The sequence below is a fragment of the Callospermophilus lateralis genome, chromosome 2, assembly GCF_048772815.1.
Source record: "Callospermophilus lateralis isolate mCalLat2 chromosome 2, mCalLat2.hap1, whole genome shotgun sequence".
In the NCBI taxonomy this organism is placed as follows: domain Eukaryota; kingdom Metazoa; phylum Chordata; class Mammalia; order Rodentia; family Sciuridae; genus Callospermophilus; species Callospermophilus lateralis.
This window is the reverse complement of record NC_135306.1, coordinates 71,604,151-71,624,294: the sequence shown is the minus strand read 5'-3', so window position 1 is coordinate 71,624,294 and position 20,144 is coordinate 71,604,151. Positions and strand designations below refer to the sequence as shown.

At 36.0% G+C, this 20,144-nt stretch overlaps 1 protein-coding gene across 1 annotated transcript in view; it reads right to left on the bottom strand.

The window, feature by feature from the left end:
* Window positions 1-379: 379 nt before the first annotated feature.
* Tmc1 (transmembrane channel like 1) overlaps window positions 380-20,144 on the bottom strand; it is a 161,402-nt gene continuing 141,637 nt past the window's right edge. The window contains exons 16-21 of the mRNA XM_076841505.2: window positions 16,518-16,585; window positions 11,522-11,761; window positions 7,790-7,915; window positions 4,276-4,354; window positions 4,120-4,171; window positions 380-453 (exon numbers count right to left, since the gene is read on the bottom strand). Of these exons, the coding sequence (XP_076697620.1) occupies window positions 380-453; window positions 4,120-4,171; window positions 4,276-4,354; window positions 7,790-7,915; window positions 11,522-11,761; window positions 16,518-16,585 (639 nt within the window). The remainder of the gene's footprint in view (window positions 454-4,119; window positions 4,172-4,275; window positions 4,355-7,789; window positions 7,916-11,521; window positions 11,762-16,517; window positions 16,586-20,144) is intronic.

The window sequence follows — 20,144 nt, the reverse complement described above, 5'->3', positions numbered from 1 at the left end:
GATAAGATCATTGTTCCTCTTGGTGGAGGGATATGAAAGAAGTTTGCCTGGGGTGTGGAGGTAAATGCCTTGGATTTAACTTTTGCCTCTCCAAAACAAGATATTTAAGATTTTTTCCCCTAGGGTGAGAATATGTAAAAACCTACAAGGAAGGAGAGAACTGAAACAATTCAGAAATTTTAGAAACTAACAAGCAGATAAATGAATAATATGTGACTTATCAGTTCAAACATCCTGAAATCCTAAGCCAGCAGAGGGAACAGATGAAAGCAACATCAATTTCAGTCAAATCTCCAAGGGACATAGGAATTCGCAGCTATGGTAATTCTGGAAGTGAAGAATCAATACAAAGAAAAGACTTTAGCTGTCTGAGAAGCAGTTAGGAGTCCCCATCTACTGCTCCACTTGGCACAAATGGGTAACTAACTGCCCCTTCTTTATCCTGGCTGAAAACTGGGAGAAAGAATAAAACAGACTGGGCTAGAAGACTACAAAGAGTAACACAGTAGAGATAGGGGACTATGTAAGCACTCTTCCATTCTCAGGTGCTATGATTTTGCTAGGCAGATCTTTACTCTCCAGGCAGAAGTTTGGAAGTGACTTTTCTGTCCCAGAGAGGAAAATCTTAAAGACACTGGCAGCAGTTCATCAAAGAGCCCAGATACAGCCCTGCAGTGAAGACCTGTCCTCAAACCCCACCCACAAGCTTAGAGAGTGCAAACCCTGCTTAGCATCCTGAGTGTCAAGGACCACAGACCATCTGAGAAAAAGCTCTAAAGGAGAAAAAGAAAAGACAAATCAACTTAGAGAAAACAAAGACCATGAAAGGCAAAGAAAGTTTGCAATTTTTGATATTCTCATGAAGAGAAAACAAGGCAACGATGCCATTAAACAAGAAAAAGACGCTGCTTAAAACAATTACAGATCAAAAACAACTTGCAGAAATTAAAGTTATGATAGCAAAAGTGAAGAAGCAATGAAATACTGAAAATTAAAGTTAAGGAAATATTCAGGAGTAAAGCAAAGAGATGAAGAGAGGATAAGAAAGAAAAGTAAGAGAATGGAAGAACTGGTCCAAGAGGTCCAATGTCCAAATGATACAAATTCCAAAAAGAGAGAACACAGAAAATGAATGGGAAAAAAAATCAACAAACAACTCCAGAAAATTCTATGTAACTAAAGAGTCTGAGTTTCCAGAGTGAAAAGGCTTACTGATAAGTACACAATGAATAAAAATGTATCAATGTAAGATATACCATTATGACATTCAAAACACTGGAGATGAAAAGAGCTTATGACTTTCCACATAGGTAAAGCAGACTATCAAAAATACAAGTCACTCAAGAAAGATTAAGATTCAAAATGGCGTTAGACATCCCAATAGTAATTCTGAGATCTAGAAGGCAATAGAAAGGTCTGAAGGAATATTATTCTAAAGGAAAAATATTTTTAATCTAATGATATGGGTATTTTCTGTACCGAAACTATCAATCAAATGGGAGGGTAAAAGACAGTTTCAGACATGCAAGGTCTCAGAAAAACTGCTTCTCACACTCCCTTACTTGCCCAACACATGTGAACAAACCAAAATAAGGGGAATTAGGGGGAAAAACGGAAGCAAGGATGTTCAAACAAGATAGAGGACTAGAGTTCCTTCCAGGTGGACAATAAAGGGAAATCTCAGGGTGATAGCTATACAGCAGATAGAAAGAGGAACAACTTGAGATTTGAGAAATTCAGAAGATTCTGCAAGAGATTTCTTCAAAGAAATGAAATGGACAAAAAACCTAATGTCTAATATGTCTGAATATATTTAGAGCATAATTTCATAAATAAAACATTTAGAGATTGAATCACCGATAAATGCATAGAAAAATAATAAAGTGTTTAAAAAGAGATAATTGTGAATCCTGACAAAATTAATAAACATGCACAAATAGCCAGAGTTTACTATATAGCTCAGCCAAGGAAGATGTACATGTTCGTATGAAAGTACATTGTCCCAACCAAAATAATAATATAACTAAATGGGCATAACATATAGAGAGGTTGAGTGTGAAAGGAGCCAAATCCTTATCTCTAGCATAGTTAATAGTTTTAATTGATAATAAAACTAAGAAATCAAAAAATCACAACGTGCAATTTGGAGACAAATACCTAAAGAACCAACCAAGAGTTGAAAGTGTTTGTCTTTGGGTACTGGGTGTGGGGAGCAGGGAAGAGGACACAACAGTCTAAGAGAGTGAGAAGAGATGCTATTTTTCATAATAAACTTTGTAGAACTATGTAGCTCTAAACTATGTGCACATACAGAGCTGATAAAAAAATAAAATGTTTTATAAAAAGACTAGTCTAATAATTGTAAGTCACTCTAATCATTCAATTCAGTATCTAAGGATTGACCTTATTCTTCTGCTTGCTGGATAGAAAAATAATTTTTTTTTCTAAAAAGATCAACATAAAATAAGACAATAAAATTATGTATTGATAGTAGGTTGTTTGAGGCCACCTGGCATCCTCTTCCCTTTTCTTAAGCAGATGTATCCTCCCCAATGCATTCCATGTGCTTCAGTGAAAATGACCAAGCCCCATTCCAAGGGCAGGTCCTGAAGGGCTTCAGCAATTCTCTATGCATCTGAGAATTCTTAGGTCCTTTCTATAAAATGGCCTAGTATTTGCGCAAAACCTGTACATTTACCCAGTATTTGCATCTAACCAACATTTCTAGATTACTCACAATGCCTAATTCAACGTAAAAGCTGTGGGAATAGTTGTAATACCATATTGTTAGGGAATGATGACAGGAAATAATGACCTGTCTTGTACATAATATTGCATTCAGAGTTGGACACATTTGGGGTCAAGCTTATAGGAGGAGATACTGGGAAATTTCTGGGAAAGAAGTTCCTTTTCTCTTCCAAGGGAGCTACTTGGAAATCCCATTCTCAGTTCCTTTGAAAACTGCAGTCCAAGGACAGGGCCTTGAAAGTGGCTGCATCCATTCCTGCTGTCATGGAGGTCAGCTAATGTGAAAGAAGCCTAGTGTTAGGAGATTCACAGAGAAATGGGCTCAATCCTAATCACATTCCAAACGTGGGATTAAAAGTAGCCTGAAGCCATTCATTCCTCTCCCCTGCTCATTTGTGTGGCCTAAAATGTCTCTTTTCTAAATGCAACTAATTGACTTGAGTTTCTTTGAATTATTTACATGGGGGAAAAGTTCTAATAATACAGAATTTTAAAATTAGAAATGAAGGAAAAGTTGGAAAAGACTTTCACTACATTTATTAGGTGCCCCCCTTTCCATGAGAGACTCATGGTACATCACAAATATTTGCAAATAGGAATCTGCTTTATTCCAACATAGTCAACCCTCAGTATCTGCAGGGGATTAGTTCCAGACACCCCCCACATATACAAAAATGGAAGGATGCTCAAACCCTTTGTATGTAGTATTTGCATATAACCTACATACACCCTGCCTATACTTTAAATCATCTATAGGTTACTTAGCATATCTAATGCCAAGTAAATGCTATGGGAATAACTGTAATGCTGTATTGTTTAGGGAACTCACAAGGAAAAAGTCTGTATATGTTCAATACAGACATAATTTTTTCACAAGTAGTTTCAACAGACAATTGGTTGAATCTGGAGATGTGGAAGCCTCTCTGTATTTTTAAAATTAAGGAAGGCTTTAAAAGAACATTTAAAGGACTATAAGAGCTATCTGAATATCAATGGTGGTTAGCTCAAAGTAGGATCTTTTTGGAGATTTTCCCAAAGTGTCTTTCTATATATAAAAATAGTTAAAATGAACACTAGAGATATTTACTATTTATATATAACTAGAGGGTTGTTTTCATCATATGTCACTTGTAGGTCACTTTTTATTTTATCACTACTGCTAAATTTACATTCCTGAATTTTTCCCACTATTGAAAAACAAACCAAATCCTGGGATGTGATGCATGAGAACAGATAGAGATGGAAGGTGAGGATGTGAAACAACTGGCTCAGGGCAATATGCCATTCACCATTGAATGCCTCACTCAGAGTAAAAACAAAATGTAAGACCGTCAGTAAAGACAAAATCGCCAACATGAACCCATCTCCAACCTGCACGTGCAGCTGCCATCTTCTTGTTCCGCATTTTGTTTTCCAAAGCTTGCTGCACAATACAAAAAAGGAAAGAAGAAAATTACATTTCCTGGTGTTTCTTACTCCTTGATATAAATGAAGACAATATTTTTAATGAAATAAATTGTATCTTACCAGTTTCATCTTCTTTTTTAGTTCCAGATTTGCTGCCTTCTGTCCCTTGGCAGTGGCATTGAGATAATAGATGGTCAAACTAAATTATGAGAAAACAATAAAATTGATGGCCTTTTTAGTTCCTCAAGATCCTTCTTCAATTTTTATTAACTAAATCATAGAATGTCAGCGCTGGAGTGAACATGAAGATATTTGCTACTAGAAATCTTTTATTTTGTGGATAAAAATTGAGGTCCAGAGAGGTAAAGATATGCACTCAGATTTACACAGTGACTAAGCTGAAGCTGGAAATTTGGGCCCAAAAGCTCCTAATCCACCAGCCAGAACCCTATTCACTATTCCACACTGCCTAATATTAGCCTCTTCCTGGAAATGTATTAAAATCAGTTTACAATAAAATTAAAAACAGTTTAAATTGATAGTATTGATGTCTGAAAAAATAGAAAATCTACTGAAGCTTAGGGAATATGTCAAATAAAAAGTAAAATGACATCCTGCCTTAAATTCCCTCCTTTGGCCTTTACAACTAAGAGAGAATATCACCCTCAGAGACATAGTTAATTAACATGGATTTTTTTTTCCACAGAACGAATTATTTGCATTTCTTTCTCCCTCAAAAAGAAAACATTTTATAAAGGAATGATTCTGGATTTCAAATGACATTTACATTTCTAGAAAGAGCAAATTTCAACCCAACAATTCTGCAAAAATAAATATGCTCATCTTCTCTTAAAACAAAATGAACAAACAACAAAGAAAAAAAATGCAGTTAAAAAAAAAGCTGATATTGCTCTTTGTTGCAAAGAACTGGATATTGAACACATTTCCTCTGCTCATGAACATGCCAGATAATATCCTTTATGAGCCATCTGGTGCTAGCAGCACAATTATTGATATAGTTTAGTTGGGGTTTGTTTATTTCTTATATGATTAACTGGAATTTGACTGAAATTACACACATGAAAGCATCTGAGACAATATTTGGCATGAAATAGGTACTCAATAAATTGTGTGTGTGTGTGTGTGTGTGTGTGTGAGAGAGAGAGAGAGAGAGAGAGAGAGAGAGAGAGAGAGAGAGAGACTTAGAACTAAGTTACTGGATTTAAAGGGTGAACTTGAAAATCTCACATATCATTTCCAATTCAGAATTATCTATTTATCCATCATTTTTTTCCTGCCTCTGAATGCACATTAAATGAGTATTCCTAACAAATCACTTCCTATGCTCCAAGGGAATGACACTGCCCAGAGAAAAGCAACCTGAACTCTGCTCAGATACCCAAACACCATCCAAGTGAATTTAATATGGTCCACTGGGGAAATTTAAAAAGACTGTAACATTCTCTAATTAAAGGTAATAAAAAGCCAAGACAATTGCACAAGGCTTATAAAATAAGAGACCTCAGGACCTGAAAAAATAAAATCAGTAATAAACTGAAATTTGGGTTTTAAATCAGAACCTCAGAGCTAAAATCAGTGTTTCTGGACATCTTTTTGACTCTCACACATGGGCAGTTTTCATCTAGGCTGTCTGTATCAAGGGTGGGTAAACTAAGGCGTCCAGGTCAAATCTGGCTCCCAGACTGTTTTCTATGGCAATGAACTAACTAAGAATGATTTTTACATCTTAAGTATTTATACAAGTATTTCTGTAAGGTCCTCAATTTTGCCTTGTTCAAAATAGCTGCTATTTGGCCCTCTAAAAGACACATGTGCTGCATCTAAACCATGCCTAAAGTGTGCTTCCCCACCTTCTGACAGTTCCAGGGATCCCATGCTCTCCTTGGTGGAGTGAATGAGTGAAGTGGAGGGATTAAAAAGTAGGAGTGAGAAGACATGAGCTTTAAGTTCACTTACTAGTCACTTGATTTGGGGATCTTCCAAATATGGAACTATTTGGAAATATATTGGATAATATGATGAATGAAACCAATGTCTTAAGTTATTGAGGGAATTCAATGAGTCATCTATGGTTAGTGTCTAGAACAGCAGCAGCATTAATTATCTTTCCATCTCTTAAGACAGTTTTATTAGATCTTCAGATATTGCATTCAAATGATGTTGTTCCTTTGCTTAAAAACAAATCTGTGTCTCAATAAATTAAGAACACCGCAACAAAACCTAACTTTTCTGGTGTGTGTGTTGTACAAGATTTTATTTATATCACTAAAGGATCTTGACTATCAAAGGCCACAGGAGACTTTTTAATGTGCTCTCAGAAGCCACTATATCATGAAAATGTAGAGAAAGAAAATCACTCCAAGGGCCATCTGGTGAAAGATGCTGCATTCAGCAGGTCATTTTCTAGCAAATCTGTGCCAGAGATTTACTATCACATTCTTAATACCACCTCATGATCAAGGTTCTGTAATATATAAGAGTAATCTGCTTTACTGTTTAATTATCCTTATGGGTTATTAGCTTTCCCTCATAGACGGCATCATCATGTAAAGGCATGAGTACAGGATTTACTGTAAAAGGGTACCATGTTGATCTTTCTCATTTATTCCTGGGTCAGTTTAACTTACACACTGAAGGTGACCCCTGCCGTCACAACCTACTCAGGATGGTGATAACAGGTTCAGCATCCCAGCTTATTTATTTCACATCAGTGTGAGTGTTCTGCCTCAGATATCTCATTTCACCTTTATCTAAAAAAAAAAAAAAAAAAAAAAAAAACCCAAAAAATCCAATCCAAGTGTCCTGGAGACGGGGAACGCTTGACCTCCTTGGCTGAAAGCACAGGCAGTTCCAGACTTTCTCTTTCTGGAGGGCAGGGCTTTGAAAGGAAGGGCGCTTTTTTTTTTTTTTTTTTTTTTTTTTTGGCTCTTCCAATACTTGGATTATGTAAGTTTATCTGCTGTGGCCAAAAGTCAGCAGTCAATGAAAGCTAGTTGGAAATGAAAGTCTCCTACCAAGTTCCCTTTTGGAAATCACTTCTGACTTTAAAGGGGGAGAGGAAAAGGATGTTTCTAAGACCTTTTTCTGATTCTGCTATTATGGATACATAGTTTTTAAAAGCCCTCTAATAACAAGGACAGGGCTATTTTTAAGACCCCTTGAGCCATTAGCCCTAAAATACAGCCTGCAGGGCCCTCAAGGGGAATATCGACTTAGAGGCTCATCATTTCTGTATATTCACAACCATCTGCTTTATGGAACAAGAGGCGGGGGCTGTGTTGGCAGGGGGAAGCTCAATGTGCTGATTAGATTTAGCATTTAGCATTTATGTTTCCCTTGCTTTAGCTGTTTACTGATAATTATTTTGGTTACTTGGGAACAAATCTTATAATCCTGGGGAGGCAAAGACAGATGCAGATGACTGTGAATTACATCCAACAGGATCAGAATATGGCTCATGAATTTCAGCTTCCACCAACATGTTTTCAGAGCTGAATTTGGTTAGGTTAGCGCAAACCCTTGGGAAAGGAAAGAAGCTGAAAATGGCCGAAACTGAAAAGGAGTCAGGAAACAAATTACAAAGGCTCTTTCTCTGAGAAGGGGAAGCACATACCCCATCACTAGAACAACAGCAATGACCAGTCCAGGGTTGGAAAGCTGTCTCAAAATCTTTGCCATCCAGCTTGGGAAATCATTCTCCAGGGTCTCACCAATGACTTCGAACATCCTGTTTTTGCCACTAGGAGGAAAGAAAGAAAGACGTTTATGTGAAACAATTGGAGAAATTATGGTTACAGCAAGAAAACTAGAAATATTTCTCAAATATCACCTAGATTTCAGGTTAGGAATCCGATGTTTAGCTCTAGCTCACAAATACTTCAACCTCATCTTGCCAACATGTTAAAAAAGTTACAAGAAATGTTATCCCAATAAACACAGACACATACATACACACACACACATGCACACACACACACACACACACACACACACACACACAGAGTCACAGCAGTTAGGAAATTAGCCACAACATGGAAAGAAAATAATTTAACACTGACAGATTTTGACTGAAATATATTTTGTATGCAGCTCCTAAGTCTGCTCTTCTGCTTGCTATTCTTGCTAAAGAAGACTCTCTTTGAGCTGAGTGCAGAGAGCACTTAATTTTTAATTAGCTTTGAAAATGAGCACAAGTAATAGTTTAGTGGAATAAAACCACAAATAATCCAATATCTCTTTCCATGCAGTAGCTTCCACCTCATTTACCACCAGACCGCCTTTATCAGAGATGCTAACAGGTAACCCCACTGAAAATGGATCCCTTTTCTTCTCAGGATTTCCTTTGCTGGACAGCCCCTCAAGAATACCAGCTAAGACATATGTACTTGACAGGAAAATCAGCTGCTATCAACTAGCACAATGAAATCAGGGAGTTTTAACAATATAGAATATTTAAAAGTGCAATAGAATATTAATAATGTCAGGTTAGGTTTTTCTATATATTCATATTGATCCTATAATAAAAACTTTCACTCTTCAAAAAATATTTTGTTGTATTTCAACAAATTGTATGGATCCTCAGATTAAAGGCTGGTATAACATTTCAATATGTTTTGTCTTCCTTTTGTTTTCTACTCTAAACATTTTCAACTACTCAATATACACAATCCCCAGTCCCAAATCAGATATTATTTTCTCTGAATTCAACAAATATTGTCATTCAAAAAAGTGACTCCAAGTATTTTGTTAGGAGTCATTGGACTATTAAATGTTTTTTTTTTCTTCACATATCATAGATAAGTCACATAAAGTCTAATTGCAAATGAGTGAGACATAATAGCAGTGTCACAGCATAATGTTACTATTAAAGATCTACATAAACCTGTATATACACTAGTAGGACCTCAGTTATCTTAAGAATTTTTCATAAAAGGAAAACATGAATATAAAATGCCAAAATGTTGAGTCATTATTTCAGGTCTTTGGGTTATGGAACTTGTTTGTTTCAATGTTAAAATGTTTCTACAATTTCCAGGTTCTCTAGGATAAATATATGTCATTACTTTTACAGTAAGATTGAAATACATTTAAAAAGTTGCCAAAACATAAGTGAGGAGGCATGTGATAACCTAAAGGATGACAAATTGTTCAGAATTATTGACAAAGCTGTGTGGGGGAAGTGTTGGAAAACAAGATGGAACAATTTGAGGAATTGTCTTGAACATCAAAGAAATCATTTCTAAGCGGGCCAACAACTAAAGGGAAATCTACTCAGTATATTGAAACAATTTTCTACAAAAATCACCTTCTGTGGCTAGGTCTTACAAAATCAGAATATGCCAGAATATCTCATCAAATTGCTTTGAGGAATGGAAAGAGGAAGATAGCCCTGAAAACTCATCTGTACCGAACAGCAGCTATTTATCAGGGTAACGACTACATTAACCTGCCTCAAAGTCATGCCTGCCACCTTGTTGCCCACCCAGGAGCAAGATGGGCTCAAGCAGCTTTCACTAAGCAGGGGAGGCAGACACTCCCAACTCAGAGTTCCTGAGGACAGCAAGCCTTAAGGAACACAAAAAACCTGTCAAACTGGTGGAGCAAAGAAGCAAAGTAAACTTCTTTTTTTTTTTTTTCCTCCAAAAGAAGGAAACCAACAGGCAAATAAGCTAAGCAATATAGACATACCCCTTTCCCAGTTCTCTTATAAAAATATTTAACTTTTCTTGACTTCAACATAGTGATATTTACCAAGCAATTTACCTAAATGTGCTAATCAACAAAGTCTTGGTCAAAGTCAGATAACCTGCTTCACTGTAAACTCCACACACCCACACTCCTCAACCCCCATCCCCCCACCCTGGCAAAAATCAGAGTAACTCAGTGTTTGACATAAGGAAAGCTAGACAGATCAAAGCTTACATGCTAACATTTTGCAATTTCGCTCTGACTCAATGGTATTTTAAATCTGAATATACCTGTGTAACTAGCAGCTTTGTTTACATCCTTGGTTTCCTTTATGAAACACTAAGGTCCTTTGTTATATGTTTTACTGAGAAAGATCAACTTACAATTAAAAACACGTAGCCTTAAAATTTACCCTGATATTAAGTTGTGCAGGTAATTTGTGATTAACTGAAGACTCTGAATATCATTTCTTGAACTTTGTACTCTGAGATTTATTAAGGATTTATTAAGATAAATGTCTCCTTTAAGACTGTAATTTCATATATAGTCTCCAGATGTCACTCTCTGCATTATTTATTTCAGCCCACTTGGAAGCACACACACACACACACACACACACACACACACACACAGAGAGAAAGAAAGAAATGAATGAGGCTTGTGGACATCAGTTTCCTGAGTTTAACAGAACTCCCACTAGTTTTAATATATCCTTTGGCTTAACATTTTCCTTCTTTTCCAGTAAAGCAATAACTCAGTGTATTATCAGAGTGAAAAATATCTCATCGTACAAAATCTGTGGATGATGAGCATTTTGACTTTAATAAAATAACGTGGGTCTGACAGCATGGAGGGAAATTAAAGTGGCCATTACAGCATTGTGCTTATCACTCATGTCACTCATGTCTTTTTATATTCTCATGCTGGTCAGTAACTCCATGTAGAAATTCTTGGAGGGACTTGTGGTAGATTAATTTCTAAGGACATTTAAAGAATAAAATTCTATCCTCTAGATCCCAGGGACTTTGCTTTCCAATATGTGTCAGAACAATAACTTGGCTCTAGAGAACTGTAGAAAGTACAGCTTTACCTTGGATCAAAGAACCTTCTTGACTCTTGACTGATGACTTACTAATCCTTTTTGCTTACATGTTGAATTCTGAATCATAAATTGTGTGACCCTCATTGTAACAGTCACTATTTTGTTCACTGATTCCACCTCTTATGTAACATGTGGGCAACCTCCATGCCCCATCCTGGTGTGGGTTGATCCACATGAGAAGAAACAATGGTGGACTATGTCTGGATATGGTGGTCAAGCATCAGCATCTGAATCTCACATTCAGACTAATCAAACCTTGTTCTTAGCTATCTCCTAATATGGAAACAGGTACATAGTCTATAATTTACCCAGGCAGGGCCTACAGTAACAAAAATAATTTCCCCTTTTATGATTCCTGAATGAGAAAATAAAGAGACTTGCCTAAGTCTTTCCTGGTCCCATAATGATGGTGAATATCTAAAGGATATCATTTCTACCAACACAAAATGCCATTGTTTGGGGAAAAAAATCCCCTAATTTATAAAATGTGTGACCATTCCCCTTTCTGCCCTTGGAAGAATACTATGTCCAAGTCAAATTTCAAAGACCAGAGACCTGAAGGGACCACAATCAAAAGATGGCGGGAGAGATACGATCATGTACAGGACCGGCATGGTGGACAGGAAGAGGATGAGCAAAAGCATGCCCAGGTAGAAATTATTTGATCTGGAAGCTTTGAAAACCCTGGCTTCAGGAACATTGCAGCACATCACGGCCCAGCACTGGAAGTACATAGATGTGTGGAGTCGAAGGATATTGATGCCCGGGAGGCTGGGAGCAAAGAAGGAGCCCATCCTAGAAAGAAAACAGAGCACTGCTTAATTTGGAGTCTTCACTCCATAACGAAGTCACACAGCACCTGCTTCTTTTACATTGTGCCTCTTTTTATAGGCAAACAATGTACTATCATATTCATCCACACAAAATCTTCTTATAATAAATCACACTCATCTATTTCCATCTTCTACACACAGTTTGCCACTTCCCCCATCATTGTAGGTATTGTGTATATAATTCTTTCATAGAAATTATGCTATAAACTACCTATATCTGTTATCATTAATAAATGTAAACTATAAGAGTAAAACATGTATTACAATTGTTTTATTTCTTCTAATTTTAAATAAATTTGATTTCCCCTAATATTCATATCATTAATATATATATAAAATATAACTTTTTACAATTGTCCCCTAAAATAACTTATGATATTCAGATAAATTGTAGATTTGTAATTAACCACTTTTACATGCACCAGTAGTTAACTTTTGCTTAGTGAAAGTGAAAAAAGTTAAAATGATTATTTTTCCTTTTTCTGATACCATTTTCTCTTTCTAGCTGCTCTGGTGTTTTAGAGTTGATGAGAAGATGTATTTATATTAAATATTATACTATATTTTCTTGATAATTTATATCTTGATTTATGTGTTTTGGAGATGAAAATTCCACACATCCATTTAAATTTAATTTACCTGCTAACTTTCTTACTGTAGTTTGTTCTAGAAATCCATTGCTTTGTGCATCTGACTTTTAAAAAGTATGGTAAAATACCATTTTAAAAAAGAAACTAGTGAAAGTGAGGTTACTTTTACTTGACAACTTAGTTGATTGTTTCAACAAAAATATTTCAATTTTCTTTGATGAGAAAATCTGTTAACCCAATAAAGTAATATGAATAACAATTTATTAGACCAAAATTAAAAGAAGATACATGTGTACTTGTTTTATACATGTAAGTGAAGCCCTATTTTTTAAACTGTCCCAACTATAATAAAGTCTTCAGCATTTCTGGTTAGGTTTAACATTTTATGTTAAACCTAACCATTTTATTCCACCCTGAACGACTGGAATAGTTGTTTAACCAATCTAATATAAATCTGGTATATTATAGACATTTTTCAATTAAGTGAAAAAAAATAGTTTCTGCTGTAATTGAACATATGTCAACCCAAAGTTAACTCATTCCTTGAAAAGTGGCTTCTTGCCACAATCTGGATTATCTTGTTGGTAAGATTCCAGATAACAAATCTCAATGATATTTGTCGTAGCAAATGAACCAAATATGTGGGAAGTTATTTTTTTCACAGATGGATAGAATTTAAAACAACCCAATGTACCTTTGTTATAAAACATCAAGAGAGAAGTTAAAACAAAACAAAACAAAAAAAAGATCAAGTTAGTGATAGTCCTAGCGAATGGGTCAGAACTGCAAAGTTCTAGGCTATATCCATACATGCTGAGAACTGTGATACAATATAGGGTGGAGAATTGTGATCACCTCATTCTTAAAGTCAGATTTGATCATGTGGCTTGTGCTGACCAACAAAATAAGAATAGAAATGAGATGCTCTCTGCCGAGTGAAAACTTTAACAGCCCTATATGGGTTTTGTTCTCTTATTTCCCTGCAACTGTGACTAGCAATGATCCAAACGGATCTTATTCCATCCATCCATGTCTCTAAGGTGAAGGAGAGGTGTAAGATCAGAGCTATGCCCCAACATACACTGCACAGGTCCTTTTAATAAGACGCTAACATTTGAGGATTGTGTCTCATTGCTGTAAGCCTAATTGAATCTAAAACAAAATTCTGCACATAATTCAAACCCCAGAGTTTCCTAAAACCACATCTTTGTAACTATGTGCAGTATTTGTCTATATGTATCTATACGTACACACATATACATGCGTATTTACAGACAAACAAGTTACAAAATAAGTATTACATAGTTATCATGAGCAAATGACTCAAGAGTCATAACCTAGAAAAACAGGTCCCAGCACGATGATGTCTGAATCTTAATGCTCATCCCATCTTTGTTCATGACTCACTAATCAGCTCAGCTCACTAAGTCCCTTACCCAGACCTGATCCCGTCATCTGTCAGTTAAAAATCATTGTAATATCTTATCCTTATAAAATGCCTTTCTTCCAAGAAGATCAAAGCAAATGAAAGCTTCTTTTATTTAGCTCTCATTATTACTCCAGTGACATGTACATGTCAGGTAAATTATTCACATCTGATCACTGAGAAAAGGAGGGGAGTGGGGGAGAGATGGGAGGGAGAGTACCCAATGGGACAGTGTTAAAGAAATGTCCAAAACTCATCATCTCTCTCACTGTTGTTCTCTGCCACCTGTCTACCTCCTGCCATGATAAAGATATTGTATGCTTTCATCGTTTAAACATCTTTTTGCAAACACTCACAATCTTTATTTTAAAAAAAGTTCACTGATCATCAGCCAAATTATAACAAAATGGTTTTTACTTATAACTCTTGACTTTTATAACATCTATTTAAGCAACCTTCACAATTCAGCAACCTCTATAGCAGTAATTGAATGTCACAAACCAATGGAATTGAATACAAACTCCTCACACTTCTTTTATTATTTCTGTTAAAAATGGCTAAACTCAGGTGTCACATCCTCATGGCTCATGAATTAATGGAAGTACAATGTGGCGACTCTTGCACAGAGTGAGCCTAACAATCTTACACTGAGCCCTCCACACCTCCCTGCCACATCACATCCCCACTCCTCACCACCCTCCTGATAGTAGAGTATTTGTGCAAAGTACTGACCTGAAGATGAATAATAGAACAAAAGTTACTTTGCTTCTGGAACTCTGAAAGTGAATATTTTTGTATACTCACAAAACACAATCATTTTCTAAAGTCCTTATCAAGCTAATCATAAGCAAGCTTGACCAATGCCCCAGGATTGAATATTCAGAAAGCAATAGTACAGTGATAATATAGAAATTTTGGTAATGGGTCTGCCCATGAAAGAACTGGAAAAAATTTTTACATTTTTCATAATTTCAATACAAACAATAGCAGACAAAATGGTTGCAAAATTGTAAGTAAAATAAATTAGGGCAGCAATTACAATAGCTTTTCTGGTGAGAAAAATGAATTTCTAGGCCAATTTGTTATCTAAACTCTGAAAAATCACAACAGGCATGTGGTATATGTTTGCACCAATGGCACCCACTAGGCCAAAGGGATTTATTACTTTGCATGAAAGCCACTGGTAGGAGGCAGTGGTTTCTCATTACACCTATAGCTGAATTTGTCATTTTCTGCCATGACAGCAGATTCCCTTCCAGGAAGAAAAAGATCAGAACCCATCAGAGCTTCTCCTCTTACTGTGTCTGTCAATCAATATTCCATAGGTCTCCGTGACCTTCCTCCCTGTTTGGAGAATAAAGGATGCCTTCCCCTGTTTAATGACTCCCTGGATACGTGAGCCATACTTGTAAAATTTGGAAAGTGAGCGGACAGGAATTGCATTTTTAAAACATATCTGACAACAGAGAAAGTAATCTCCTAATAGTATTTTTTCATATTGATTCACCTAGGGAGGCACAGGAATTTGACAGTCACCATGGCAGGACTCTAGAGCCCATGAGGCCAGTCTTTATGTTACTGAAATGAGATGGTTTTAAGATTTGCAAAGGAGTTAAGTTTCCATCAGCACACGAAGATTTAACAATTTAGGACAGCCACCACGACTGAAGAATCTGAGTAATATATGAAGCTTGTACAAAAAAATGCAACTATCCTGGCACAAGTGATTAGACAATGGTGTGGTTGGGATAACAATATTGTAAATCACACAGTCACAGGATAAAGTAGCTCAATTGCAACTGCTTTTGGGTTTCTAGTTAAGAGTGACAGATTTCCAAGACACCTGGTCCCTAGATGATTGCATGCTGTGATTCAATTTTTAAACTCAAAAACGGTTTCTGCTATATCAACTTATCATAACCTGTCACAGTTTATAGTGAAAATGCTTCCATTTTATAAAAGATATGACAATCCATTTCATATCAAAACAATTCCAAGGGTTGGGGTTGTAACTCATTTGGTAGAGTGTTTGCCTAGCATGTGAGAGGCACTGGGTTTGATCCTCAGCACCACATTAAAATAAAGGTATTTTGTGTTCAAAAAATATAATAATAATTTTAAAAAGAGAGAGATGATACTCAAAACAATTCCAATGTGCGACTAGCCCTATAAAGCAAGTTTAAAAATGAAGATCATATTTTTAACTTGACCTTACTAAAACATGTGTTTCATCTCTATAAACTATTGGGTTCAATAAGATATTATCTTTTAAAAATAGCTCTAAGATGTATTTTAAATATATTTAGCAGTGAAAAGAAAATCAAATCAGTTTCTCAAAAAGGACTTATGTTCATTTATTTCATATATAACTGGTGGTGATATGATCATTAATGTTTTTCATTATTAGATCCCGGTGTCAGAGGATATAAAAAGATAATCTTCAAATAAATCTACAAACCAGAATATAGACTCCGATCATTTGATGAAAGAACACTCTGCAAAATAAGAAAATGCCTAGAGAACAAGACTTAAAATATGGAAAAAAAAAAAAAAACTATCACAGTATCCACTTTTCAAGGGCAAACGGTAAATTAGAAGCCAAGGATCACAGTCTCTTCTAGAAGACTCCAAGCTACACTGCTTTCTGCAATCTGACCTTGAAGTTTTTCTATAAGTAATTAGCTGTCTAAAAACTGGCCTACCAGATCATTCCTTGGTTGAAGATCAGAGCCAGGACGTTGCCACTGATGTCAAATTCGGTGTAGGAAGGCTAGAGGAGACACAGGTGTTCATGGGATTAGCATTTCAAATGGTGAAAATCAAACAGCAAGGTTTTGCATAGGCACAACTAAGCTCTCAACTACCTTCCTTCAGTGACAACCACAGAACAATCAGTGGAATACATAAAATAATAGCAAAGTAACCTTTTTAACACAGTGAGATTGATTTTAAAAGGCTCTCAGCCCTACAAAAGTATGGCCATATGTGCTCTTATACCCTGCTGGTAGAACTCAAAACTGTAGCAAATTTCTAGAAAAATGGTTTTATCACACACATTAAAAGCTTGAAAAATCTGATTTGCTTGGACTCTGTAAGTCTACTTCTGGGAATCTGTCTTATAAATGCTGATAATTTTAACAAGGAATGATGAAACCATTTAAGTGTCCATCATTGCCTGAGTGAACACCATATGTCTGTACTATGATATTTTGATGCAGTTAATTACAATCATTGTAAACAATATTTATACCTGAGTGAAAACTATGATGGAATGTTAAACAAAAACATATACTATTATATGTTCATTACTTTTAATAAACTCTATATGAAACTGCAAATAGAGAAGAAACTGGAAAGTAATTAGTGAAATATTAGTAGTTTATAGGAGGATGATAGACTATGATTTTTATTTTCTTTTTTCAGTTTCATGTATCTAACAAATTCTTCAACAAAAATTTGAATTAATTTTACAATTTTTTAAAAAAAATGCAGAAAAAGAATAAGAAGTTCAAGAATTTACTGAACTCAATGTATGGTCTTTATGTCCTATATAATCCTATCTCTCATCGCAGGGCAGCAGCACCAGGAGGTTCACTGTGTCTAGGAATCACCACCAGGACCAAAGTGGGTACCTCCAGGAGGGTAGCATATCCAAGGACTTCCTGGTGACCGATGAGGCATTCCAGCAGAAAAGCGTCTATCAATGCAGTTAGTGCTAATTAAAAACAGCAATGAAACTATCTCCTATTTAATTTGAGATAGAGAATTAGGAGACTAATTGGTAGCAAGAGGGTAGGAGAGCAGTCAATATAAAGTGAGAGGGCCAAAAAGACCTTCAGAGAGGGAACTGCTATAGAGTGAAAGGACTCTAGCAGTGCCCCAGATTCTAAATCTGCAGACGTGCATCAGTCCATACACATCCCCGTGATGACTCCCTCCCTAGCACATGCGCACACCCACATGTGCAAGAGCACACAACCTGAGAGAATATCTGTATTTTTCCCCAAGAACTCAAGAACATACTGGCAAGAAGAGAAAATAGATCTCTGACTTGGGACCCCAACAAAACTACCCTCAAATTTCAAGTGCTCCTAAAGCCAAACTTCAATTTCATCTACTTCCCCCAAAGGCAGCAGCATTTTTCCTTTTCAATTGAAAGTTGTAAGTTATCTGCCTTGTAACAGATTTAGGAAATAAATAGCAAGTGTGTCATCATAAGAATGGTTAAGTCTCAGGAGGATTGCAAGTTCAAAGCTAGCCTCAGCAAAAGCCAGGCGCTAAGCAACTCAGTGAGACCCTGTCTCTAAATAAAATACAAAATGGTGATGTGGCTCAGTGGTCAAGTGGCCCTGAGTTCAATCCCTGGTACAAAAAAAAAAAAAAAAAGATTAAGTCTCAAAATTAAATGATAATATGATAATAATAGAACAATAAATATTGAATAGGACAAAGATGACCTGGATAATTTCAGCATAAATTCAATCAAGATACATGTGAAGTATTTAACCTAGTTAGCTTGTTTCCTAGAAGCATAATGTCTGCAGGATGCAAATGATTTGGTTGATGGTTTTTGTTCTAAAATTAAAAATGAGAAGAAAAGTTTCCCTTCAAAAATAAAAATGAACTGCTGCTTAACAGGAGAATCAGTCCTTTTGTGGGAGCACTCTGCTCTGGATCATCTACACTCTTCTAGGGTCCTGTGTGACCACAAAACCCATTTGAAAAATGCTTAATCAAGTGGCCAGTGCCATCTGTGGCCTCAGAGCATTTCTCTGTTTCATCTCAAAATTAAATCTTCAACTTTGTCCTCCTTAGAATGGTGTCATGATACAGCCTGCTTATCTACTGAACATGGGAAAACTCAACTTTTTGAGGGGTTGTTTTCTTTCCTCTCTCACAAACACATAAACCTCTTGAAGGTCATTTCAGATAAAATATTTCGTAACAAGTTGACCAAACTGTATTTAGGACACCTGGGTATCCCTGGCCTCATATTGTTTGTAGCAGAAACAGCTGGAGGAATAATGCCCTGATGTCTAAATTGACCTGATGAAGAAAGGATTCAGGATGGCTCTGTGCTCCAAGTGGTCTTGTGGAACAAGTCTATTACCTGAGTATTAGACTTTGCCCCACTATTTCCTAGCCAAGTGAGCTGGGCCAGTCACTTTAGGCCTTAGTTTCCTTAAAGATAAATTAATTTTAATATTTATTTTTTAGTTTTCGGCGGACACAACATCTTTGTTTGTATGTGGCCACACGCATGCCAGGCAAGCACGCTACCGCTTGAGCCACATCCCCAGCCCATGATAAATTAATAAAATGAACTAGATGCGGGTGTTGGCATGCTGTGGTCCATGAACCTAATCTGGACTGCCACCTGTTTTTATAAATAATTTTATTGTAACACAGCTATATTCATCCATTCATACGTTGTCTGTGCCCACTTTCAATTGAAACAATTGAGTTGATTGGTTGCAACAGAAACTACATAGCTTTCAAAAGCTAAAATACTTCCTTTTTGAATCTTTGCAGAAAGAAAGTTTACCAACCTTGGAACTATGTAATTTCTAAGATCCCTTTCTCATATAAAATCTGTTATTGGTTTAAAATTACAGTTATTAAAAAATTCCTTCTCTGTGAACACATCAGAATTTAAATTTAATACTTTATGTATTAAACACAGAAAACCCAATTCCAAAAATTAAATATACATTAGAAGGCCAAAAAACCCACATATATACATATAAATTCAATGTTTAAAACATGAAATTATATTTTAAAATATTAAAGCAATACTTCAATAAATATAAATTAATTTGAAATATATTCAATGGCCTCTAAAATAGGAAAAAAAAAAAAAAAAAACACCCTTAAAGATAAATGATGCTGGGCTGGGGATGTGGCTCAAGTGGTAGCGCGCCCATGCCTGGCATGCGTGCGGCCCAGGTTCGATTCTCAGCACCACGTACAAAGAAAGATGTTGTGTCCGCCGATAACTAAAAAATAAATATTAAAAAATTCTCTCTCTCTCTCTCTCTCTCTCTCTCTCTCTCTCTCTCTCTCTCTCTCTTTATTAAAAAAAAAAAAGATAAATGATGCTGAGGGTGGTGGAACAAGTTTTCTTGAAAACTGAGATGATAAAATGAGAAAAACATAATGAACTCTCTAGTGGCTACTCATCCCTGCCAAGATTGTTGGAGGCACAGAAGAACTCATTTAGATTTAGGAGAAGGTCCATCATAGTCAAGGGATTAGGAATGATCTCTTTTTATTTTATACCTTTGTTTTTGGTGGGATAGTCAGCCATCTCCCCAAAGGGAAGAGATATG